Genomic DNA, 26,733 nt, shown 5'->3' with positions numbered 1-26,733 from the left:
TTAAGTTGGGATTTTCAGACAGGTCTTATTCCTTGCTCATCCATGCAGCAGTCTTTTGGCTCTAATAACCAGATAGCTGTTGCTCTTGGTGTGGCCAATGTGTTGGCGGATCTATCAATTTGTAGCATTTTCAAGCTTATATAAGCCACACCACAGATACACACTCCAGAGAGAGAGAGAGAGAGAGAGAGATGGCAGCCTGATGGCCACATTGAAAACTTGGCCAAGATGCTGTAGGAGGAATGCCGGAGCGAAGGAGCTGGCAAACTGGAGCATGGTCTGGGGGCATCGCCATGCATCCGTTTCGCTTTACTCTCGACTCTATCCACTCTTTTCTTTTTACTCTTTTTTTGCTTTTTCGGGAGAGCGACGGAGGCAGGCAGCCACTTTGGCAGCAGAACTTGAACATGAGTGCAATCAAATGTATTACATTTTGTGCAACTTAAGCGGCGGGCTGAAGTGGCGAAGACAGCTGGCAAAAAAAAAAACACACAGAAAAGAGTGTGTACGTGTGTGTGTGTGTGTGTGTGTGGCAGTGTGGCAGGAGGCAAGGATACATACATATATCCGCTCTTGGGTGCAATGATTTCCTGCAGAACTTGATTCAAGGCTGATGCGAGAATGAAGAAGAAACTAAGCAGATGAAGTGGCAAATGCGAGTGTGTGTGTGTGTGCGGAAAGAAGTATGTGGCAACACAGTGGCGCCGTAAAGCATGCAACATGCAGCATAAAAATGAGGCCAAACAAGGAAATTGCCAGAGAAATGCATTTTGTGGCTTATGAGCCATGGAGAAGTGGAAGTGGAAAGAGGCAGCAAGAGGCAGCGCCCCCACCTTGAGGCAGGGCAAAGGGAAATCAATTGAGTTTGTTCGGCACACATCCGCTCAAATGGAAATTGACAGGGAAACGAGATAGTGGATAGACATTCGAGAATCATTGCAGAACAGTGCAGCGGAGAGCGAGAACCGATAGCAGACCGCATTGAAAGCCAATTAAAAGTCATGGCAAGAAAATTAGCTTTGAACAAAACGATTTTTAACCATGACAAATTCACAATGTTTGCTCAATTGGCTATAATGCCCGTGATTGATGACATTGGGGGGCTAAATGGAGCAGAAATGCTAAAGGAGAGATAAACAAAGAGACAAAGAGAGAGAGGGAGAGAGAGAGGGAGAGGGAAAGAGAGAGGGAGAGAGCACTGCGATGACATGCCATGATATGATTATCCAACAATTTAAACTCCACTGCAATGTTTGCCAACTAATCAATGGAGCAGAGTGGAAATCTCGCAGTCAAAGAATCAACTTCCGTTTCCTTTGCTCCCCCACTCCCCACTCCCCCTACCCCTATCCCTATCTCTTTCGCTCTTTGCGTGTATCCTTCTCCGTCTCAATGGCTTGTCATTGTCCTTGGCGTTTGTCAAACAAGACAAAAAACTTGCTAAATTCTCGGCTCAAACAGTTGCAGCATACAGAAATGTAGAGAGAGAGAGAGAGAGCGGAGACACGCCAGACGCCAGGCATGGGGCATGCGGCATGGGGCATGGGGCAATGTGGCAGACAGACAGAGCTGGTGGTGGGTGGTGTAAGCAAAGCAAAGTGGAGTAAAGTAAAGTAAAGAACTTTATACCTAAAAGGGATTTATTTGATGACTTGTCTAACTCGTGCTTTTCACTCACACATCCTTCCAGTCATGCCACTGCCTCTGCCTCTCTCTCTCTCTCTCTCTCTCTCTGTCTCTTCCCGGCATGACGCAGCACTTTTACAAATGAAGTTTTATAACTTTTTCTCCATTTGATTTGTCAAAGGTCTGAGAGCGGACACGTTGACAGCGGCAGAGGCCGACTCTGTGCGCCTCCAAAAGTGAAAAACGACAAAATGGAACGAAATTAAATGCATTTTGAAAAATGATTCAAGTTCATTCCGACAGTCAGGCTCTTTAGGGCTTCCAACAACCTTTATTTCGGGTTGCCAAAATATCTTAAAACCCCAACAATTCGCATGTTTTCAACGGGTTTCAATGATTAGAGTCAGTTTACTTATGGGAAATTTGTGGCATTTACTTACGAACTTGTTGAGAATATTGCGATTAATGGGAACTTACCTGAAAGAGACAAAAGGACACTTTTAATAAGGAATATTCGATGAGTACGAGTGTATTTATTTATGTATTCCAGTTTATATCCAGAATTTTGACTGCACTCGCAACTTTTTCCATTTATTTTTCATAATTTTTGCAATATGTATTTCGCTTCCCCATTAAAACTAACGCTGACAATGTTCGGCCACAAGCTGTTGCAGCAACAGAGAGCGAGCGGTAGAGAGAGTTGCACAAAAGTTAGCGTTAAAAGAGTCAGAGTGTGAGTGTGAGTGTGTGTGTGGCTATGTGCGTGTGTGTTACACACATAAAAAACCCAATTTGACAAAAGTTGTGGCCCTCCCACTTCCCTTTTGGCAGTCGGAATGGCAACTGTCGAATGGGGACATTGTTCTGTCCTCCCTTGCATCCTGGTCAAAAGTGCACTTCCATTATAGACACCACACACACACACACACACACACGCACACGTATATTACATATATTTGTATTTAGATGTGCGTATGTGTCGTCTGCTGGTCGCATAATTGTCAAAGGATATGAAAAAAGTTTGTAGTTGACGCTCCCGTTTGGTTGGCTCTTGGCTGCAAGGACACCGACACCGAGAACGACAACGACAACGACAACCTGCCTGTGCGAGTGTGTCCTGCGGCATACCATTTTGAATGCCGTTTCCCTTTCACCACTCTGCTGCTCCATTCTGCTCCGTTCTGTGCTGTCCTCTCCCGTTGTTATAATAATTGGACAAGTCACTGGCCAAAGTGGCGTTGGCAGCGCAGCTTAACACAGTGCGGCGCCACAAACAATGTGGTGCAACAACAATGACCGCACTTTTATTAACATTTTTTGCTATGGCTAATTGTTGGCAATTGTTGAGGCTGTCTTCTTACCCAGAAATCGGTCTCACATGTCGCCCAGCAAACAACAAATTGCTTTTTTAATTAAAATAATTAAATTTGTGGCTCAGCAAATTCACTGGGAGCAAACACCTAAGACCTGGCACACGCATAAATCGATGCTTGGCTCTTGGGAGCGGCCGCATCCGAGATTCCATATCGCATTCTTCTAGTAGATTAATTTTGCCATCAGTTTGCATTTGGTAGTTTGCTCGCATTTTGTGCAGCTCTGGCGTGGCGGAGCTTTAACTCTTCGGCTTAATGTCGTAAAGTATCTTTTTGGTGGCTCCGTTTTATGCTCTAGCGAGAACCGAGAAACGGAGAAACCGAGAAACCGAAGGGACTTGCCACAGGACACGTAGTAGATGAGAGGTGGAAGCGGAGCTGGTCGAGGCAGCGCCTGGGGGCATAACTCACGGTTTTCAGCGCCAAAGTGCACTCACACTCTTCAGTTTCATTTTCCTCTTTCTTTGGCTCTTTCTTTCCCTTTTACCGCGGCTGCTCCTGCTCCTGCTGCTGCTGCTGCTGCTGTCCATTGATGCTCCCTTAAGCCAATAATAAATTTCTGCAACAATTTTGTGCCAAAGCTGCACTTTGTCAGCATTATCTGGATGAAGTTTGCCCTCCTCCATGGTGTTCCTTTTCCATTCATCGAAACACCACACCCACCAGGCAACGTACCCCGCAGCCACGCCTAATTGTGGAGGTTGTGTAACACGTTGTGCAGACACAAATGTCTCTATAATTAACTGAAATTCACTTCTCCCTCCAGCCAGAGCAGAGGGAAGCGGGCAGGGAGATGACAACTTATTCTCAACTGTTCTTTCTGCCACACACAACATTTGCAAAGTTTTCCGATACTCAAATCCTTGGAATATGTTAACTTGAAGCCAACTTTTGTCGAGAATCTCACAAATCTTTGACGGCATCTGAGGGGGTAGAAAATCCCACATGAAACTCAACACGCCCATGCCTGCGAGTGGGTGGAGTGGAGTGGACTGGGTTGGAGCATTTAATTAAGGGAAACTTCCATTTTGAACACAGTTCTCAGTGTGTGTGTACTCAATGACATTGAGAGGTATTAATTTCCGAGCTAAAGCCCTTTTGCAGCCTGCCCCGACTCGCATTCATGCAAATATTTGGACACTCTGATGCATTTACGACAGTTTTTGGCTGAGAAGAATGTCTTACCGTGTGTTTAAGGTAAACGAAACAGCGATATGTATTTCCAAGCACAGAAACTTGCATGATTTGAATGCAACATACATATGTATGTGCATCATCCATCATTCATCTTTTGCCAAGAGTTTTTAGATACTAATTGGGAAGTCATGGCACACAATCAAGCTATGATATTTCATTCCTCCTATGAGTGTTTTGGTTTTTCTTTTTTGTTAAATGTTAATCACACCATTTAATCGATACTTTGAGTGTGCCCTTCCATCCCGCTCGTGTAAGTGTTCGCTTCGGATTGGCAAGAAAATCCCTGGGGAGTAATTAGAGCACTAATAATAGCCCAAGGCTATATAAACAGAAAGCACCTTCTGAGCAACATTTCTGAGAATTTCTAGAACTAACTAGACACCGATTACGCTACTCCTTTAGAGATTATAAAGCTCGCTGTGCTGTGCTGTCCCTCCAACATTGTTTGTACCCTAATTTAGTGTGCTCTTTGTTCTTGTTTCATCTTCAATGGATTGCCATGTCAGACGGATGCAAATTCTGTTGTATTATGTATCTTCAGCAGCCAACGAAACTAGTCGAAAACAACAACGAGAATTGCCTGCGACTGAACTGCATTTGGGGGAATTTTTGGGGACTGGCAGTAGACCCATTCCGGGTACTGCTGGCGTTGGAAAATTCCTGTCTGGACGGGATTTCCTACGAACGCAACGCATAAATGCAGCAACTGTCGAGGGGGGAGGGCGAGAGGTGGAGGGGGTGGTGGGGTAGCCATAGCCATTCCATCCGCCCGATTATGCATGTCCCCTGTTTCATATTGATGATGTTCCAGTCCCTCCACCAGCGGGGCCCCTCCGTCTGGGATCTCTGGGGAAAATAAACCCCAAAAAATAGTTTCAATCCTGTGGCACGGAACTTGCCTCCTGCCACTCGCCACTTGCCACTAGCCTGCAATTGAGTTGCATAGTTTCGCTTTTGCCTTTCGTTGCTTTGGATTTGGGTTTGGGTACGGGTTCGGTTCTGTTTTTGGAAGAGTTTATTTTGCCAGCAATTTTTTTGGGGCTTGCCCAAAAGTGGGCCTGGTGCTGGGAAGATTGGGAGGATTGTGCTGGGCTACCATTTTGCCAATTGGCTGCACAAGTGTCCAGCTTCAGTGGCCATCGGCCAGGCTCCCGAATATGCCCCTCAGGCTGTGTGTGTTGTTGGAGGAAATCCTCTTCAGCATCCGCGTGAGCCGCCAGCGATAGCCATTTCTGCTCTAATCAATTTTTTTGATTGGCAAATGCAAAGTTTGGCTCGGCCGGCCAGAGGCTTGAAAGGACTTAGGCAGATCGCAGATCGGCGGCAAAGGAAATGGCGGAGGCACACAGCCTGCCACAACAGGAAAATGAATTTGCATCTATAGGGTTGATTAAGCCAGATGCCGTTGCCGGGTTGTTGGAATTGACTTGAAGGGGAAATCGGTTGGACAACCATCCAGCCGATTTCATAGGATTTATTGCCATTTGTCCTTTGAGTAACTCTTGCGATATAATTGAATTTAAATTAACATTGTTTGCTTGTTTACTTTGATCGACTTCGATTTGTGCTTCATCCTCTTCACTCCTCTTGATTGTCTATAAATTATCTTAATTTTGTATACGTTTTCAATGGGTTTTTCTTTCGAATTTTCCCGTTTTTTTATTGCGTTTAATTGCAGCTCATTAGTCATACGCATATTAATTAAATCACCGCATTTATGCAATACATTTGCGGTCAGATAGAGACGCATAGTGGGCATAAGGGATATGTAAACATAAAAAAAAAACACATACACACAGTGGCAGTGTGCTTGAATGGAAAAAACAAACCAATTTATGCATTTGCATATGACAAACCAAAATCAAACAACGCCAGGTGAGTGCTGCAAGACCATTGGATATCCCGTAACTGGGAGTTGGCACGCGCTTGTCCCTCAATGCTTAAAATTTTATTAATGTTAAATGCAGCACCAAGCCAGAGCGTGGCGTTGGTTCGCTCTTGTCCAAGCGAACATTATGGTCCAACAAGTTTGATGACGAATATCATGTTCGATCAGATCTTCTGTCTGAACAAAACGTACGAGCATTCATTCGCCAAGCGTTTCGAACATGTCTGATTCAATAAAAGAGCGATTGAGGAGGATTCATCAGCCTGAAGGGATCATACACTATGTGATGATTAAAGGGTTTCTCTTCTCTTAAAGAAAGGCTTTAAAATACTAAAAATTACAGTAGTGATAAACCTTTTAATCATTCCAGCGAATGGGCATACATAATAGGTACCAAATCAGATAACTTTGCTTAATAAATTACGCCAAAAATTACAGTCATCCTCGTATTCAAATTCAAACTGAAACCAAAGCAAAAAACTGACAAAAAAACGTACAATGAAAAAATAGCCGAGTATGTAAATGACAGGAGAAAAGAAACTTAATTTGCATTCGGGGCAATATTTATTTGCAATGTAAATAATGTTGATTGATGCACAGATTACACAGACACCACACAGTGTTGCATAGTTGCAGGCGTGTGGCGGGTGTCGGGAAGCATGTGGCACGTGGCAGCTACCCCTTTATTTTGCTGCTTGTTCAATGGGTTCGTGCATGTAATTAGAAAAATGTCAATGCCAACACAAGGACTCATCCTTCCAGCCACCTCCCAGCCCCACATGTCCGGGACCGTGACATTGAAAAGTTGTCGTGTGGCACTGTGGAAAATTAACTTTATTAGCGTCATGGCACAGGGCTGGGCTTGGGGGTGGCAAGTGCCGAGAGGTGGGCGGCTGTGCCACGTGTTGCTTGCGCAATGCACACGGGCACCCAAAAGGTGAGGTCAGGGTGGGCGCTTCTTCACGCTGCACCTCTGGGATTAGATACGGCGAAAGGACCCCGCAACAAAGGACCTTTTCCATTAAGCATAAAATTGAGTTGCACAATCCGCATCCGCATTTAATGTGACAGATTTGGACGGGGCTTTCGAGGGAAACGTAACCAGATTTTCGTTCTGTCGAGCGCTGCAGGGATGTCACTTTTGGGTTATCCGGACTTGATTTATGGTCGAAATGTTGCTGGAAAGGGAACGGGAGTTACAACAGACTTTTCAATCCACTTTCCACGTGTTCCCCGTTCAAATCTGTCTGCCGATTTTCATTCAATTTGCCGGCATTCAATACGCAAACGAATAATCAAATGTCTGTCTTTGTCAGTCGACCCATCCCCAAGCTTTTGTTGTTGAATCTTCAATGTATAAATATTGCATTTTACATATACATATACATATATATATATGTATCTGCATTCATGTCTGTGTGTGTGTGTGTGTGGCTGCTTTCATAGTGAAATTTATAGCTTATTTATATAACAATAAAAAGCACAGCAGCGACAGCACAATCACAGAAATAACAACACGGCGGCCGCACAGACACAACATGGAAATTTCGCCCCTGACAAAAAAAAAAGTAGAAACGCAACAAGGATGACACGACCAATGGGATGCCCAGTCGTTAATTGTCCAAGGAACACATATAAATGTTTGTAATTCTAATAGATTTATGAGTTGTATGCAAAGTTGAGTCTTGGGCTCCACCAAATGCAGATGGAAATGGCCATTTGGCACTCACAGTTCCACGTTGCTCCAGCATACCCCTGGCAACCTCGAGCAATGGGTATTCGGATGAAATATTATGCAAGTCTGCCCGTGCAAGGGCTGGAGGGTGTGTGTGGGTGTGTGTGTGGGGTGTGTGCATAAAAATTAAACAAGATGCAACACTCAGGCGGGCGACTAACTGTCTGCGTGCCCAAACCCACGTCCGACTCTTCTCTATGGTCTGGTCCGTTGTTGTGGTTGCCACATTCTGCTCCTGCTGATGTTGCAGGCGCCATTAAAATTGTTCAACAGCCTGCAAAAACCAGATGCACTGCCACGATTTTTTTTCTCTTTATTTATGGAGTAGCAGAGCAAGGGGTAAGGCGGAAGGGAACCTGCGCCGTTCAATGACTTCTGCTGGACACAATCCCGAATCGATTGCCGAATGAATTTCATTTAAAGCAAATGCCGAGTGTCAAGAAATGGATTACAGATTTTGCCTCTGTAAATTCAAATAAAAATAATAATTTGCCGACTGTTTCCGCGCGTTGATTGTTTTATTGGCCACTGCCTGTTGTCATTACGAACTGCCTAAGCATAAAAAAAAGGGTTTCCACTGATGATTTACGAGTTTATTTAAATATAACCCAAATAGCAGGCTCATGCAACACTTTAAAGTGGGGCATGCCACCGCTGCCGCTCGTTTTTTAGTCACTTTGACTCTATCTCTCTCTCTCTCTCTCTCTCTCCCTTTGTGCTTTTGTCACATTTATTGCCATTGCATTGTTGGCATTTTGCAAATTAAACGGATTTCCGCAAAAGGCCATTTCCGCATGTTCCAGCTCCTGCCCCTGCCCCTGCCCCTGCCACGGCGCTTGCACTTTTTACTGCCTCATCTCGCCGCTCGGACACGATTCTATTCTATTCCATTCGATTCGATTTGATTTCGATTTTCTATTTCCATTTTCATTTGCTTTAGCTTTTTTTAGATCTTTTTATTGACAAATGTTTCTGGTTTTTCCCTTTTTTTGTGCTGTTCCACTATTTGCTTTTATGTTTTATTGAAAGCGATTGGCAGTGCAGTTCATGACAGTTTTCCGCCTAGAGCTCGCTTTGATTCCTTTTTATTAATGAAAGATGTCGGAACTACAGCACTACAGCACTCAGGTATTTCGAACTATTTTAATGAACTATTTCAAAAAAAGAAGCAACCATTCAAAAAGCTGCATGTAGATTTGGTAAGTTGTAGATTCCCGAGCATCAGTTATGTTGGTATCGCGACACGTGTGCTGCTGCCATTCCCAAAAACTGTTTTCTTTTTCATCTGAAGTTGGGTACATAAATGTCCGATGCGAACATTTGCATTTTGATTGCATCGACTGTCATTTATTGTAATATTCTATTTAGTTTTTGCTCTCTGCCATTCGATGCATTTCCATACCTATTTTGTTTTGTCGTCAAAGGACAAAAGAACGGATTGCTTTATTATAAAATAATAATAGTTTTTGCCAGTGCTCGGGGTCACGTTGTAATTTATGTCGCTTGTTAATTAAGCGACGTTAGACTCCACTGAACTGTGGCAATGAATCACAATTAGCCACCGCGAATTGATTTACAATAATTATCAAAGTAAAGAGGCAAATAAAAAACGTGAATCGGAATACAATCAAATGCATGGATCTCGCATACATAATTATGCCACCAAGTAGAATTACAAACGCCGTAAAATGTATAAATTTAAGTATAAAGAGGGAAAGAAATGGCAGTTAACGGCGTTCCGGCATCAGCTCTGCCACACACTTTCTCCAAGAATTCCGGCAACAAATTTAAATATCCCGTGAGCTTAACGAACGAACCTCTCTCTCAGCCTGACCTTGCGACTGTCCTCTGGCCGGGAGCACCTGGCCGGCAGCGACCATTCACAGAGCTGAAGCTGGGGCTGGGGCTGGGGCTGGTACTGGGGCATCAGCATGCCATGCCGCTCATTAACATATTGAATTTTAATGTCGTGCCGACACAGAGAGTCCCATAGATACACGACTCTGGAGATGGATCCTTCTGGCGTTGCTTTGAAGCTCCTGCAGCCACAGAAGCAGGAGAGGGAGGGGATGCGAAAACATCCCCCGAACGAGCCGCAAAATTCTAAACTACTTTTGTTTGGCATTTGCATTCCCGCCCGCTCACAAAAACCCAAAAGAAATTACTGCGGCAAAGCCGAACAGGACGAAGGACGAAGGGACTCGGAACTCATCTGCATATTTCCTCGACTGGCACTCCTCCTCAGTGGAAAAGCATGATTAAATGGCTGCCAAAGCCCCTCAATAATGACGTCAAAACGTATTTGCATTAAAATTACAATCAAAAGTTGAACGAAAATGTTCATATAAGAAATGGGCAGATGAATTTTTGATTTTGGTCTGGAAATTGATTTTTAACGAGATACTTCTCGGAAATACCTTCGAAAATATAAACAATTATCTGTACTCTTTTGTGGGGTTCATTAGGAATCGGAGCTTAAATGTGGTTTCCCTTCCTGATGATTGGAAGCTACAACAAATTTAAGCAATAATTTATACAGTGCCAGAGCAAAAACATTCATAAATCAGACTGAGACTTCACATAAATTTCGCTCGACAAGTGTCCGGTTAACGCGCGAGTGTATTACAAGAGTTTTCCACCCCCTTGGTGGAGAGTGAAAACTGCCCCAAAAGATGGCCACACAATTTGTCACTGGGTCAGTTTGCACATTAGGTGGTGTGTCCCTCTTCCTTTTCAAAAATAATATAATAAATCATGTGCACAAAAACATTCTTGGCCGAATGCCTGGGCGCCAGGAAAGTTCTTTTGCCTTTGGCATAGTTCTTCACAGCATTTTCAGCATCCACACAGCTCGCCAAATATCGTCAACGCTTTTAATTTTCAATGCAATTTAAATGGTGGAACAAAAACAAAAGAAGAGACAATAAATTCGCCGATCTCTTACAGAACTCGAACACGAACCCGAACCCAACCCGATCCCGGAAACATTTCATCGAACTCGAACATCGAACAAAAACTTGTCTAACCCTTTTGATTGTGTGCTCTGCGGCAGCTTTATTATTTCTTGGCTGCTTCATGCCGAGAAGCTGAATAATTGTCACAAAATACTTACCATAAATCAATGGGAGGAGACTTGGCTTGTGGGCCACACACAAAAAGCAGGTGCTGCAACTCGAGTTGATTTTGCGTTCTTGCATGCGAGCAGCGCAGGGTTAATCATTCGATATAATTCTGACGTTCTATGCTCAGCAACGAACTCAATTATATCGGCAATTAAATTTCCATTAAGAGGCCACAGACACAGAGTGTCCGAGTGTCAGAGACTGTCCTAACACTCCACCCGCCCCAATGGTCTGCATAATAATTATCTTATTGTTGCCAGGGATCGGCGTTGGCTGGCAGGAAATTCAATTTTAGTTAGGCGCAATTATGTAATAAGAAAGAGAGAGAGAGAGAGAGAGGGGGGGTAGAGAGAGAGTGCCAACGTGTTGGATGATGCAATGCCTCGAGGAGGCACCAAATCGAGTGAAGGATGATGATAAATGCAATGTGTGTGTGTGTGTGTGTGTGTGTGAGGCATGCCTCTTATTCTATTATCTATTTGTATTTAAACTAATTGGTAAATTGATAGCGGACCAAAATCAAGCAGGCAACAAAAAAAAAAGATTTTCAATGCTGAACATTTTACATTTCCCCTGATACATTTTCACCCTGTGAATGAGGAGTTTTCGGTCTCAAATTGCTCGCACTTCCTCTGCAGCTCTGCCACACACACACACACACATACAGCACACACATTTCTCAAGTTATTAATTTTCCATTAAATGTTTTACAAGCAATTAAGCCCGAACAAGGGAGTTCTTAGCAAAATTATCAACACGTTCCGCTTATTAAATGCCTGCCAAAAATGTTGTTGTATTTATGCAGCCGTGAATAAACAAATACGTAAAATATTTTGTAGCAAAATCTGTCACAATTTTGTGAATTGTTCTGAGTCAAGGCGAGGGCGAGACCAGGGAACTAGCAAAAAGATTGTGTGGACTTTTGTGGAAATATTTCTGGAAGCAAAAGCACAAAAATGTGGCAAGGCTGGTGCGTAAATTTAACGCTTGCCTGGATATTGCCACAGATACAGACACAGAGACAGAGACAGAGACAGATGTGGCTGTAGTTGGAGGAGTATGTGTGGAGCCACATGTGCGCAAGGATGTGCGTAAGGACTGCCACTCAGCATGATGATGCTAAAGATGATGATGATTTTGATTCTCATTTGTATTTCTTCATTTTGCGCTTTGATTTAGATTTATGCATGAGGCTAGACTTTAAACCGGAAGCCAGCTGAAGCGTGCAAAAGCGAGAGGGAGAGAGAAGAGGAAGATACATGTATCCTAGCTGGGTCCTCGATCCCGGCACACTGAGCCTGCGAAAGCTGCCATCTTGCCCCGCACAGCTGTGCCACTTGAAGCAATTTATGAAGCATTTTACTTACTTAGCTGCTGATTTACTCCCCATTCCGAGTGTCTCTGTGTGCGTGTGTGTGAGTGTGTATCCTGGCAAGGACCTTCGCCAAGCAAGCACATGTGTTTTGCGATTTTTCTATGAATATGAAATAAGTTTTCGCCTCGCATGTGCGTAAATAAACAAGCAGCAGCAGCAGCAGAAACACAAATTCCGGCAAGGGCTTTTACACGCGAAACTCCTCGCCGGCGATCGAGTGTGTGTGTGTGTGTGTGTGTGTGTTTACCCAAGGCGTTGCCAGCAGGGTTGTCCCAGGGCTGTAGCAAAATTTTATGTGCACTTTATGCTAAAAGTATGATCCCCAAGAGACCTGCCACAAAAGGTAACCAAAACTCCGCCAAAAAGGTTGCCCAAACCCCAATAAATTCTGATCCCCCCAGTAAAAGTGTATCCGTAAGTTGCAGGCGAAGGTCACGAATCGATTCGAAACTCTAGAAAGAGTATGACAGACTCCCGGCCATCATAATTGCACAAAGCCAAAGGAGCCAGCCAGGACTCTCGCTTCGTTAGGACAACTGTCGGGGCGAGGCGGGGTGTCTGGCCTTTTGTACGCGTCTATCCCAATGATTTGCCAATTTCGTCTGGGGCTTGTTTACATACAAATACACGAGCAGAAGGCGGGCCAAAAGAAGTGAGGAAAAAAACATAATGAGGCAGACAACAACAGTCCACGGTGGGATGGGGCATCCAGACACTGAGGAGACAGCGAGACTGGCTTCTCTGCTGCTGGCTTTCTGTAGTTTCAGCCAAATGCCAGACAAAGTGGTAAATAGACGAAAAACGCGTGACTTTCACTTTGATGTGCCAGCAGCAGGGAGCAGCAGCAGCAGATGGAGAGGATATTTCGTTCGTCCTGCTGCCAGACAAATGTCACGGAATGCTGCGCTGTTTGCATAGTCCTGAGCGACCTGAGTGGCAGCTGCAACATCTTCATGCACCATCGGAAACTGACCAAAGTCGTACATAAAGTGTTCATAAAATGGCTGCAGGCCACGGCCACGACTGTCACACGCAGAGACCTGCAAACAGTCTCAAAGTTTTGCGATAACAAGAGCAGAGCTGGCTGCAACCTGCAACACACCTTGAGGCGCACAAAGAGAGAGATAGAGAGAGAGACAGAGGGACAAGTGAGCGACAGGCGAGAGATAGGGAGAGGCTTATCAGGCAAGAGCCTCATCCCCCGCCCACTGCCAACCACAAACAGAGTTCGGTTCTTAGACCTAAAGTCTAGAAATGAGTGCATTCAGCCGCAGGACATGTGACCTGGTGGTGTCCTGCCACTTGCAGTTCTGTCTCTCTCCATCCCTCTTTGAGATAATGAAGCGTAAAGTTCGGAAGAAAAGTGAACCATTTCTTGAGGGGGAAATTGTGCGATAAAAGCTGATGCCAAATTGTGTGTAAATATGTGCTTAAAAAGTCGTTAGGACTGGACACGGACACGGCCAAAGGATACTCGCAAGTGGAAACTGCCAAAAGGTGCAGAAATATTCTCCATTTTAGCGTTAGATTTTAATGAGCAGCTCCCTGAGCTCTCCCTGAGCTTCGTCATCAATTAAAAAATACGCAAGCTGCGGTTTCTGATGATTGATTGAGTTTCTACTCATTGAAGCTTTGGTGCACTGGAGCATTGGAGCATTCAGGCTGCGGCTGGCATTAAGTGCGCCTGAGCAGCTCGCCGCTGCCATAAATTTTCTTAATCAAACTATTTAGGCCTGTGTGGATGTCACGCAGTGGAAGTGAAGCTGCTGCGGCAACTGGCAGTGGCAGTGCCACAGCCACTGCATTTGTGGGGCCATTAGAACGTGGTGAATGGATGGACGGAAGGAGCAAGGACGGCCGCACATGTGTTGCATGCTTTTAGCCTCCGCTCAGACGACACACATAATCCTAATTAATTGCCGACATCGGCATCAGCATTCAGGATCCGGCATCAGCATTCAGCCGCTCCAGCAATAGCATCCCGGCGCTCTCTGTCTCTCTTTCGCCCTCTCTCTGTGCCCCACGAATGCATTCTGGCAGGTGCATGTGAGCACTTCGTGCGCGCCATTTGCCCCCAGAGCATTTCCCTTACCCCTTGGTCCTAGAAGCAGGCCCAGCAGCAGCCTCTGTGCGCCATTATTTCCCTTTGATTTGCTTTGGCTGGGAAAAGTCGTCGTCGTCGTCGTCGTCGTCGTCGTCGTCGTCGTCGTCGTCGTCGCGTGTTGAATGGCAGAGGGCCCCACCGAATGGGGACGCATTTCATGCACTTGGCTGGGCTTTTAAGTTGCTTAACGCTTTTGATGTTTGCTGCCTGCCAGTCAGCCAGCACCTGCCTACCCTGCACCCCCCCATTTCGCAGGCAGCAGGGACATCTTTAACTTTGGAGCCAGTGAGGCGTGGCAGGATTCAGATTTTTAGGTGTTAAGCTCAAACGCAGAGGGAAAACTGACTTTTAAATTGTGTAAATTTTCGAGTTTACGGCTGTTACGAATTTAAGAACACTTTAAGATCCTTAGGAGTTGTTTTTGACCACAGCATTAGCCGCTGGCATCACGGGAGCCCCAAGAGAAACACAAGTGAAAAATGGGCAAAAGTTTTCTGCCCAAGACAGGCAATAATCGATGGCTGGAGTCCGCGGATTGGCCTTTTCCGGGTAAGAAAAGGGCTTAAGAATCTGAAAGAGACTCGAAAGGAAAATGGCGATGGGAGAGGGATTGGTGGAGTTCCGGGAAAGGCAGCCTTTGGCGGGGCTCCTCGAAAGTATGCAACACGATTTTAATTAGTTTTGAAAAGTATTTTAATTTTTGCAATTTGTGTGGCACAAGGCGGCGGGCTCAAGCAGGGGGCAGCCAGCCAGCCAGCCAGTCTCTGCCCGAAATAATCACAGAATGCGGCACATTAATGATTATTAGTTGTACGTATAATGAGCGTCGTCAGCGGGTTTTGAGGCGTGGCCAAAATGGCACGGGGGCAGCCAGCTATTCAAAAAATGCGTGCAACCCGAAAAAAGAAACGGAGAAAAAAGAACAGCAAGTGGCACGAGCATAAAGGGGGAAAAAAGCATCGAATGAACGCAGCGAAAAGTTGAAAAAGTTCTCAGAGAAGTTTTCGCAATTATTTTTCTGTTCTAATGTAATAGTGGGGCGGCAGCCCCAGCCACTGCCCCCTACCCCGCTTTTTAATGCTTTGGCAACGAAGGAAAGTTTGTTTAAACTATGTGGCCGGGAAGGGGGTCTGTCGGGGCAGCCACACAGACGAGCTGGCAGCTCTCTCATACTCTCTCTCTCTCTCTCTCTCTCTCGTTCGGCCGGCGGATAGCTTAGCGGTTGCTGGAAGTATGCTTTGGCTTTGATTTTCGGCTCCGGCATGCTTGACCGTTGCGTTGCGTGGAATGCAGTGTTCGAATTGTTTGTGCCCCACGTCCCCACACCCCCCCGAAGAGTGGACTTTTTGGCTTGATCTATATGTATGCATGTACATTTCATGCTTTTGGATATGACCCCCCCGCCCCGGCAAAGTTTTCAAATTAAAGGCATTCGGCCGGTCCACTGGCCTCTGAAAAAGTTCTGCGGTTGCGGATCAAAAGTCTGTGATAGTGGGCGGGGTTCGGGAGTCCGCCAATGTTTAGTGATTGAGTTGAGGGAGATGCTTACCTGGAAAGAGAGAAAAAAGAGAGAGAGAAAATGTTATTTAAAATCTGCATTTATTTGAATTATTTGTGGGATTAAAGAATATTTTTAAAGTTTTAATCAATTTGCGGTTCGTCTTCAGCTGACAAATATCGAAGTGGAGTGGAGTGGAATGGAGCTCCTGGCCAGGACTTAATTGCACACACAAAACTCATTTGTCGCACACACAAAAACCACTCCCCGAATGCACATGCCCCATGCCACGAGGGACACACTCTCCCTGCCCCGCGTGCCTGCCTGCCTGCCTGCTTGCTGTCTTGTCTGTGGTTGTGTGTGGAAATGGGAAACCCCAAAAAAACGAGACAGCAACCAGAGACGACACATGACACAGAGCAGAAGCTAAAACGGCAGAAGGAGCTGCAGGAACCAGTGAGCCGTGGCACCAACACAGGACTTTTGTTTATATGTCATAAAAATTACTCATACGTTAATAATTTAAACGGATGGCTGTTGATGATGGCCGGCCCCGGGCAGGACAGGACAGGGCAGGACTGCACGACAGCAAGAAACATGAGGCATCTGCAAATGTGTGCTCTGCCAATATGTGTGGAGGGGGACGGGGGACTGGGGCAAGGGGGAAGCAATGCAAAGGCTAACTCGGAATCAATACGAAATGAAAACCAAATACCGCCCTGATCAAACACAAGGCCAGCCCAGCACCTCCTCAAGCTTGTTTGCTGCTGTCTTTACTCTCTCTCTCTCTCTCTCTCTCTCTCTCTCTTTCTCGTTATCAAGGCATAAAATTCATAGCCGAGTCCCTGACAGACATTGAGTGGCTGCCCCATCCAACTGGACGAATGTCTATGAATCTTTATGTACGAGTATGCAAGTTTATATTCAGAGATGTCCATGCTGTGTGTTTGGTGGCAATTTCATTATTTCATCAATAATACAGTGCGGCAATCAACTTGAGGCATGCATGTCCTTTTTGTTTGCTCAGGCTCAGTTATCCTTACAAGAACCAGTGCTAATGTTTGAATGCCATGAGAAGGTTTATCTCTTGGCTGAATTCCCTTTAAGACAAAGTATTTATTGCCAATTTGTGTCATAATCTCAACGGCAGTTCCATACTCAGTTCTTTGATTCTGTTTTTTTCTTTCATTCCTCCAGCAGAACGTGAACGAACATGTCGCTTCCCACACCACCTCTCTGTTTTTCCCTCTCCCACCATTTGCCATGCTGATGAAGAATACGATTTCTGCGCGAGCGTAGAAAGAACCGTAATCGAACATGTCGCTTCCCACTCCAAGAGTCGCTCTCTGTCACACTCCCACCATTTGCCATGCTGATGAAGAATACGATTTCTGCGTGAGCGTAGAAAGAACCGTAATCGAACATGTCGCTTCCCACCCCAAGAGTCGCTCTCTGTCACACTCCCACATTGTGCCATGCTGAGGGAGAGAACGATTTCAGCTTGAGAGTAAAAAGAACCGTAATCGAACGTGTTGCTTCACACACCGAGTGCATTGCTTTTGTTTCGGCTTCTGCTTGTAAATATTTATCAGCGCAGAGATCAGACGCAAATTCTAATTGCAAAAACAATTTTGCATCGTTTGCTTTATGCTTTTGGTTCTTGTGCACATCGAGGTAGGCAGGGCAGCCACATAAAGTCAACTGTACATACAGAAAAGAGAATAGAAACCGAACAAACGTTTCATATAAAAACAGAATGGTTTTAATTTTGCTATCGCATCACACAAGTAGAAATTTAAATGCCATTTCGCAGGTGGAACCCATTACTGCGACCCATCGTCGCTGGGAGTCTTCTCGTTTTTGGTGGTGCTGGGCCACAGGGTCGTTGTCGTGGTCATGCTCGTGCTCGTTCTTGTCCCCTCCTTCTTCGTGTCAGCATCAGGGGGGAATGCAGCTTGCCGCAGCCAATAGACCACCAGAGCGTCTGCATTGGTGCCATTTCCTTTCAGACTGGACAGGCACTTGCGCAATATGATGGTGGATCCAAAGGCGGAGCTGCGGTTGCTCTGTGCCACGATCTGCGTCGGGTGAGTCTTCCCCAGAAGTTTGGGGCTATCCTCCAAACGTTCTGGGAAAGGATCACCGAACGCGTCCTCCAGGCCACGCGGCACCTCCATATTCCTCCACTTTGAGATGGCGGGCGTCACCATGAGACTGTGGCTGCTCGTGGTGCACTGCGTCAGGCTAAGCCGACGTCGCCTCACCGTTCGTTTCACTTCCCTGAGCTTCTGCTTGTCCTCAGCCTGCGTCTGCTTTGACTTCTCCTTCAGCAGCTGCTGTTTGGCTACGATTTCGCTGCGCTTTTGCTTCAGATCGGAGAGTAAAAGCATCCTTTGGATTGCCGCATCTTTCTTCTTTCTTTCTGCATGCTTAAACGTCCCGCAGGGATTAGCCTCACAGCCGCCAGAGTCGCTGTCAGTCACTCGATTCTCATTTTTCTGGGTCAACTCCTGTTTTTCCCTAGTCTCCAGACGCTTTTCGTCCTGTTTGCAGTTGGATTTGTTCCGCATTTCCAGGATCATCTTCAGTTGGATGGGGTTCAAGTCCTTGGACATCCTTTTCAGCTTTCGTAGCTCCTGTGGGGCCTGCTCCTCTGGGATATCCTTGTACTTCAGCTTCTTCCTTTGCTGCTGCCACCGCCGCAGATTGCCGAAATCCTCCGCGAACTGCCTGCTGGGCAATCGCTCCTTCTGCTGGCTCCAGTGGCTGGTGGTCTCCCGCTTGATACTTTCGAGCAGCTTCTCCTCGCGTTTCCTCATCGCCTCTGAGATGGATGGAGCAGCTGCTCGAAGGCTGAATGGAGCTGCCGTTTTGGATCTTGGCGTCAGCTCTGGCTTCATGGATGCCTCGGAAATGCTAACGAAATCCTTGCAACTATATTTGGGAAGCTTCTCCAGCTGTCCCAGCACTTGCAGCGCTCCCTCTGCCGTGCAGACTCCTCCCTGGACAGGCTGAGGTTCCTTCAACCAGAGAGCGGTGTTATCCATGGCCCTCATCTCGAGGCAGAGTCCCTCGTTGCGCTCTTGCAGGCTGCGGCAGTTGGTCGGCGGCAACTTGGGAAAGCAGCGAAATCTGCAACTCGTCGCAGCGTCAGCTGGTGGCACTGCCACAAGGGGCACGCTCCACGCAGACCACTGCCGCCTGTCCGCTTTGTTGAGTTCGCTGTTGAGGATGTCGCAGGCCATGGGCGGTTCCAGTTCCCTTTCGCTGATGGACGGCATCCTGGATCGCAGCTCCGACATTTTCGTAGGATGCCAGGGGGCAGGGGGCGCAGGATCCCTGCAGATGCTGGGGAAACTTCTGAATCTTCCGAGAAATCGCTGGAGCTGCAAGCAAAGGCGATTGCGGCACATACCGGCTTCAACATTGGACAACGATTTCAGCGTGGAAACGAATCAGAGTGTGGGGTGGGGCATACAACGGAGAATTTTAATTCTAAAAACTGAAAAACTGAAAATGAAAATCAAATTGACTAATTTCTCAGGGCTGACTGGATCGTGGATCACATTTTGATGCCACGCTGCGCCTCCAGCAGGATGTTGGCCGATTTCTGCAGCTGCTCCTTCTCCCAGTCGCTGAGATGGGGCCGAACGATGGCCGCAATGCCGTGGGCGCAAACCAAGCAGGGAATGGACATGAACACCTCCTCCTGGACACCGCAGATGCCCTGGACATTGGTGGCCAGCGAGAGCACCCGATTGCTGTCCTCGAACATGGCCGAAACGACATCGGCGATGGTGAGGCCGATGGCCCAGTTGGTGTATCCCTTGACGGCGCTCACCTTGAAGGCCGCCGCCACCACATCCTTGTGCACCGTTGACCAGTGCATGGGATCCTGCTGCGTGCCAATGACGGGCAGGATCTCCTGCAGGCGCACCCCCCCGACGCTCACCGTAGACCAAAGCGGCACCGAGCTGCCGCCATGCTCCCCGATCACAAAGCCATGGACGGAGCGCGGTGCGATCCCCAGCAGCTGGCCGATGAACAGCCGAAAGCGCGCCGTGTCCAGGTGGCAGCCGGTGCTGAAGCAACGCTCTGGCGGCAGATTCGTCACCTTGCGGGCCACCCAGGCCATCACATCGGAGGGATTGGAGACAATCACGAAGGTGGCCCTGGGACTGTGCTCCAGCAGCGGTGGCATCAGCGACTTGACAATGTCCGCCGACTTCTGGGCGACATCCAGGCGCGTCTCGTTGCCCGTGGGACGGGCCCCAGCCGTCACCACCACCACGCGCGAGTCCTTGGTGGCCGCCACGCCCGTGCACTGCTCGATGCGCGGATTATTGACAAACAGCGATCCGTGCAGCAGATCCAGGCGCTCTGCCGCCATCCAATCCTCCTTCACATCGTAGAGGGCCAGGTGATTGGTGACGCCCTGGCAGAGCAGGGCCATGGCACAGCCCATGCCCACGGCACCGGCGCCCGCAATGGTCACCTTGCGGCCCGGTTGGATTTCGTGCGGTCCGCCGAGTTTTTTGTACAAACATTCGCGGAACTTCTTCAGCAATTCCTGATTGACGGTGGCTGCGGTGCCCTTCTGTGCCGCCTCCTGCTGGGCTTTCCTTTGCTGTATCTCCGCCTCGCACTTTTTCCGCAGCCTGATCCGGGCACATTCGGATATATCCTGGACACTGGTGCCATCATTCTCGCTCAAGGACTTCATGAAGCTCTGCACACTCTGCAGCTGGGCGTCCACGCACTTTTCCACCTGGGGACTCGGCGGGCATGTCGTTGCTTTGGCGGCGATTTGGGCTTCGGGTTTCTTGCTTTTCTTTTGCGACTTGCGGGCGGATCTCCGCTTCCTGGGATGCTCCCCGCCAGCCTCGCGGCACATCTCCTTGATGACCATCTGGCGGCAGTTCTCCTTGACTTGATTGCATAAACATTCGTGCATTCGCACCATCTCCGCCTGCTCCTCCTCGCTGAGATTCTTGCGGGCGGCGCACACCTCCCGCCACTCACTGGCCATGCACTGCTCCAGCTTCTCGGCATATCGGTTGCGCTTTGGCTGCTTCTTATCCTTATTTCTAGGCAACTCAAAGCTCATCTTATCCATGCCATCGGATCGCCTTGCCCCCTGCGAACACTTTTCGGCGCATTTCTTCAGCATTTTCCTGATTTTATTCTCGCCCGCCTGCGCCTTGGCCTTGCAGAAGGCGGCCATCACACTCTCAGCGCACCTCTTCCGGATGCCCGTCAGCAGGCAGCCCATCAATGATCGCAGCGTTTCCTTCTGCTGCTCATTGGCGCCGCTCTCGATGCTCTTCTGCAGCAGCTTCTCCCTCTCCTCGATGCACCTGTGCACACGAGTCTTCAGCATCGCCGCCTCCTGTTCGGCCGCCTCCGTGGCCCTGGCCTCTTTGCGCCTCTCCGCGGCCAGGTCCATCTCCTTGCGGAGCTGACAAATGTCCTCCCCGGGCTGCTTGCCGCCGCTCGTCTGGTGCTGCCGCTTGACCAGAGAGCCCGGCCACCAGCTGTTCCGCAGCAGGCCGTTCATTCTTCTCATCCTCCGCCCTTTTGGTGGCTGGAACTGGAGCTCGAAATACTTCTAGAATTTTTTTCACAACGAATTTGGAAAAATTGAAATTTGACAAATAATTTTCAGCGTTTTTTTGTTGTTATTTCAAATCTTTGCAACGCAAAGTGAAGCCTCAGGAATGACAACAAACGAAAGCAAAGGACGCACACACACAGAGACACGCAGGTGAGGCATGTGGCATGTGGCATGTGGCAGGGGTGGGTGGCAGGCATTGCTAGCATTTTGTCGAACATAAAATGGAGCAACAACTTAATTAAATGTTAAAAGCGCGACCGCAGCGCTTCTGTGGCAGGCCAAAGGTGTGAAGGGGTAGACAGCGAGTGTGTGTGTGTGTGTGGCACTGCCAGGGGAGTGAGGTGCAAGTGCTCTTATCACCCAGCAGGATGCTGACAGGCACTGCCACACGCCAACTTCACCTTTCGGTGGGTGGGAAGTCGAGGCGCGGTTGGAAATTAGCAAACCTGTCAACTGCTCCCAGGCAAGTGGCAGGAGGCAGGAGGCAAGTGGCAGTGGCACAAGACAATGCGTCGTCTCTCACCTGTGCTTCAACACCTTGCCGCCACCGCCGCCACCGCCGCCACCCAACCCCCTTGAGGAAGTTGCTGTACGAACTTTGGCTCATCATGAATGTGCCCCCGAGTGCCTTCAGAGTGGCACGAGTAGCCATGAACTGTGTGTGTGACTGTGTGTGTGTGTGGTAAATTATGGCATGTCTGCCATCCGCCTGCCACCTGCCACACCGCCACCCGACCATCGTCATTCCGTTGTTTGTAATTTGTTAATTTCCCGCATTTAGAAATTAATTTTCACTTCATGCGCCGCCAAGCAGACAACAGCAGACAGCACACAGCACACAGCAGGCTCTCTGCCACACAGACACACACACACAGAGAGTACCTCCCTCCCCCGCAATTGCGAGTGTGTGTGTGTGTGTGTGTGTACCTGGCCTCCCCCCATCCAGCTGGAGGAGTTGTTACATTTTATATTTAAATTCCTTCATGTTGTCATTAATTTGCGTGCAACTTGTTCCGGCGTTGTAGCTGTTAATTTTTAAGCGGCAGTCGGGCTGGTGCTCGACACGGTTATGTTTTAATGGGCCACATGCCACATGCCACATGCGAGCAGCCACCAACCAGCAGCCACCTGCCAGGAAAAATGCTCATTTGATTGTCTATGCAAATCTCAGAGGGGGAATCTCTGAGGCAGCGTCCCTGAACTTATGTAGTAGCCGCTGCCTTCAACGTTGCCACATTTTGGGCTTAACTTTTCACAGAAATTATTCCTAAATATTGTCCAAAATTTACAATGTTTGGTGGCCGAGTCGGGCGCCTGCTGCTGCCCCAGCTGCAGCTGTCCAGATGGAAGCACTTTAGGCTGGAACCCAAAACGCACTTGCTGCAGCCTCAGCAGACGTTCAGCCAGGAGTCCGACAAGAGCTGTGTTGGGGAGAGGAGCCCGAAGAAGGAGCGGAAACCATCAAAGCAGGCTTCCAATACGAGGCTCGACAGGAGGCGCAAGCATTTGCAGGAGATGCAGAAAAAGAAGGCGGCGAAAGAGAAGACGCCAAAGCCGCCGAACCACTGTGCTAAAGCGAAGGAGCAGGCTTCCAAGGAGAACTCTTGCGGCAAGACAGAGCCGAAAGCTTCGAAGAACAGCTCTTGCGACAAGGGAAAGGAGCAAGGCCCCTGCGCCGCGTACAAAAAGTTCTTGACCGATGCCAAGGCGCAGAAGCCAAACAATGCCCAAGCGTCGGGCTGTGAGTCAGCGGTGGCCGCAGAGCAGCCACAACCAAAGAGTCAGATCACCAAAAGCCAGCCGCCGCCGCCGCAGTCCAGTGAAGTAAGACAGCCGGTGGACTGGAATGCAATGGAGAGTCTCCTGAACTGCATGATAAGCGGCGTGAAGGTGGCCTGCGTCACCCACGAGCAGAGGAAAATGTTCGACAAATTGGTGGCGGCACGCGAACGAAGGCTGGACGACGAGGAAGCAGCACAGAACATCAAATGCGCAGAAGGTGCCGTTATGGAGCCCCCCCACGATGCTAAACTGCGGCAGAACAAATTTCACAAAACTGAGAAAAAGGGGAACAAATAGAAAAGCGAGGGAAGACGAGCCGATGAAGCAGTGCAGGAAAAGGAGCGCATCGAAAGCAGTTTATGGATCGACAGCGCAGCGGAAGCAGTCGCCAGCTTCAGCGTAATCCATTTCCATATATGTATCCATATATTAAATATAAATTCTATTGCTTTAAGTTAACGATTTCGCCTTAATATTTTACGCATTTTAAAGCACAACTTTAATGGTGGAAAAAGTCAGGCCTTGTGGCTCCATGAGCCACGGCACTGCCATTGTTTGGGGCTAACAAATGCTCCGCTAAGTAGTGCCCAAGCGGGATAATGATGGGAAGAGAGCCACAGAGAGAGAGGGAGAGAGAGAGAGAGGGCGAAAGAGACTGGCAACAAACAATTGTCGTCATCGCTTGTCTGGTTTATTGTCATCCATCACCGAGCTGCAGGGTTGGACAAGGCAAGGGCCCCCGGTGGCCCGAAGGTGGGGTTGTGTCTTAAAGCCCAACCACACCCCCGCCCGGACCACCATCAAGCGATTTGTGGTCGCCATTGTCAGTGCCACCAGCCAGAGAGATTCCCTTTCCTCGGATCCTGGGCGTCCTGGCACTCATTTAGACATTCTGCTGCGCATTTGGCATTGCCTTTTCCCTCTCTTCACTGCCTCTCTTTTGTTCTCTCGCTCTCTCTCTCTCTCTCTCTCTGTCTCTGCCTGTGTGGATTTTTTCCATTTTGTGCTGTTGCGACTGATTGTTGCACAAGGATTTGTCAAGGATAAAACACTCGAGGGCAGTCAGTCGACATTGTAGTTGTCTTTGCTTCATCATGATTACGTTTATGAGTATGTAGCGGGACACGACAGTTGTTACTCGTTTCTACACTCTCAGCCAACCCGCTTCCCCTCAAACACATTGTCATTCTTCCCCCCCGCGTTGGTTATCGATTTTGCACCAAGAAATGCATCCAAATGCGATCCTAAGTGCAGTGTGTATGGCCTTGGGCCCTGACTGGATATTATGTGCATGCACATTGCCCCGGAGTGGGGCTGCTGTTGCGAGTTTAAGCGCTTTGCCACATTAAAGAGCTGCCCCAAGGTTGTGCTCAGATTATGAATCGTTTTGCGAGGTCTGACCTCGATTTTCTATCATTTCATTTTGGCTAATGGCAAAAACTACACCAGAAAAGGCGGCACCACAGCCAGCACCCGGACACAGACACAGTTGTGGTTGCCAAAAATTATATGCCGCTGCGGCCTGCGGTTTGCTCACAGAAAGAGAGAGCGGGGAGAGGGGGACAGGGGCAGAGAGCGAACGAAAAGTGGGTCAATGCACCAACTGGAAACTGTCACAGTGCCAGCAGACGCATTAAAGCAGAATTACCTAAAATACAGTTGTGAGCCCCACCTAAGAGCGGTGTGGTACGAAGCCCACAACAGCAGTCAAAAGTTCAGCGAAACAACAAGCAGAGAGACCCATGCCATTGGGGGCGGGGGGGGAATGTTACATCGTCTCGCAGCACTTGAGAAAGTTTTGGCTTCAGTTTTGTTGTCCCAACTTCCGATGGCTGCTGATTTCCACAGAAGTGGAGAGAAGCACAGCCCCTGCTTGCCACCTGTTTCTGCTCGCTCCCTCAGCATGAAAGGTTAATGACGGCTGCTGTCAGCGGCGAAGGTCACCCACTCCCACGTACCCCAGCGACTGCCAGTGGCAGTCTCCCATTCCCCTGTCCCCTGTCCCCTGTCTCTGTCCCTGTCGCTGTCGCTGTCCTTTGTTGGGTCAAGCGTGCAGCAGGTAAAAGTTTCGTGTGCCACAGATACGACTAAGAGCGTGGAGCATGGGAGGGGGGAGGTTCTTACACAACGGTGCCGGTCCCCGTGCTAAATAGCAGCGCACAGCGTGGACGCAGAAACAGGACGTAGGACGTGGGACCAGTGGGATTCCTGGCGCCCAGTGGGGAAGCAGAGCGTAAAAGTTAAATGAAACGAAACACGTTAATGGCCTCTGAGAGTCTGGCTGGATGGAGAGCACAGAGAGAGAGAGAGAGAGAGAGAGAAACCAGAGTAAGCTCCAAGGAGCGGGCGCGATGCTGTTAAAGCTCGAACAGCTCCGTTGAAAGTGAAATTCCCGACTGAGAGCCTTGGCAAGTTGGCCGGTCCTGGCCTCGTTTGTAATAAAATGATATCGTTGGCTTAGTTAAGTAGCAATAAGGTGGAAAAAGGCAGCCACCGGCCCCCTCCAACAACCGCCCCCAGAGCAGTCCTCGGCGCAGTCCTCTCAATCACGGCGTTTCAGGTTGATATTAAGTTATTTAGGCTATTTAGGCGCCAAGTGGACTCTCCTCCACTCCACCCGTAGGCTGGTCATTAAAGCCAAATTACGGTATATTAAGTTACCTTTTAGTTTGGGTGCCAATTTCCCTGTCTCTTTCGGCACTCGCTCTCTCCTGTTGAGGTATACAGTTTCAAAGGCGAAGGACACCGAAGTTCAATTAAAGTTTCGCCTTGATTTATATCTGAATTTTCGGCCTACGGCTAATAGTCGGAAGATCTCAGAGAGCGAAAGGCGACTAATTAACATCCTCAAAAGGCCAGCCCACGATTAAAGCAAAGAGACTTTCCTGCCCTCCCAAAAGGACACACAGAAATGAAGGGAAATGTAAAAGCACAAAGAATTATGTATCACTTCGTTGCCGACTTACTTCCACTTAATTTATTTTCAGTTGCCTCTTGCGTACATAAGACGAAAAGAACGCCGAAAAGAGGCGGGGAACAAGCACAAAGAAAGCCAAAAGAAAAATCCCAAATAAGAAGACACATTGTCTGTGTCCACAGTCGGTCAATACAGTCATCGCACACAGCAAAATAAGGAATATTTAACGGTGGATACGACTCGCAAGTAATCAATACTGAAATCAAAGGAACGCAACAACAACAACCTGCTTTCAATTCCCATTTGATCGAACTCGAGCGCAACCAAACACAGAAGAGCTGCAACCACAAGCTGCTTTCAATTTACATTTGATCGAACTCGAACGCAAGCAACACACAAAAGGGCTGCAATTTTTGTTGTATTTACGGTTGCGATGAAGAGAACGAACACGCAGGGCATCAAAGAGGATCGCAAAAAAAAGAGAGGGTCCATTGCTTAGTGA

At 48.0% G+C, this 26,733-nt stretch overlaps 2 protein-coding genes across 4 annotated transcripts in view; both read right to left on the bottom strand.

Moving 5' to 3' along the window:
* The window catches only part of LOC117892477, a 135,274-nt gene that overhangs the window by 45,814 nt on the left and 62,727 nt on the right, over window positions 1–26,733 (bottom strand). The window lies entirely within an intron of this gene.
* Window positions 19,446–21,516, bottom strand: LOC117892479. The gene has a single exon (XM_034798733.1). It carries the CDS (start codon window positions 21,482–21,484, stop codon window positions 19,481–19,483), a length of 2,004 nt encoding a protein of 667 aa, XP_034654624.1. The 5' UTR covers window positions 21,485–21,516; the 3' UTR covers window positions 19,446–19,480.

The sequence above is a fragment of the Drosophila subobscura genome, chromosome E, assembly GCF_008121235.1.
Source record: "Drosophila subobscura isolate 14011-0131.10 chromosome E, UCBerk_Dsub_1.0, whole genome shotgun sequence".
Lineage (NCBI taxonomy): Eukaryota > Metazoa > Arthropoda > Insecta > Diptera > Drosophilidae > Drosophila > Drosophila subobscura.
Note: the sequence above shows the minus strand (reverse complement) of the source record. Positions and strands in the feature narration are given on the sequence as shown.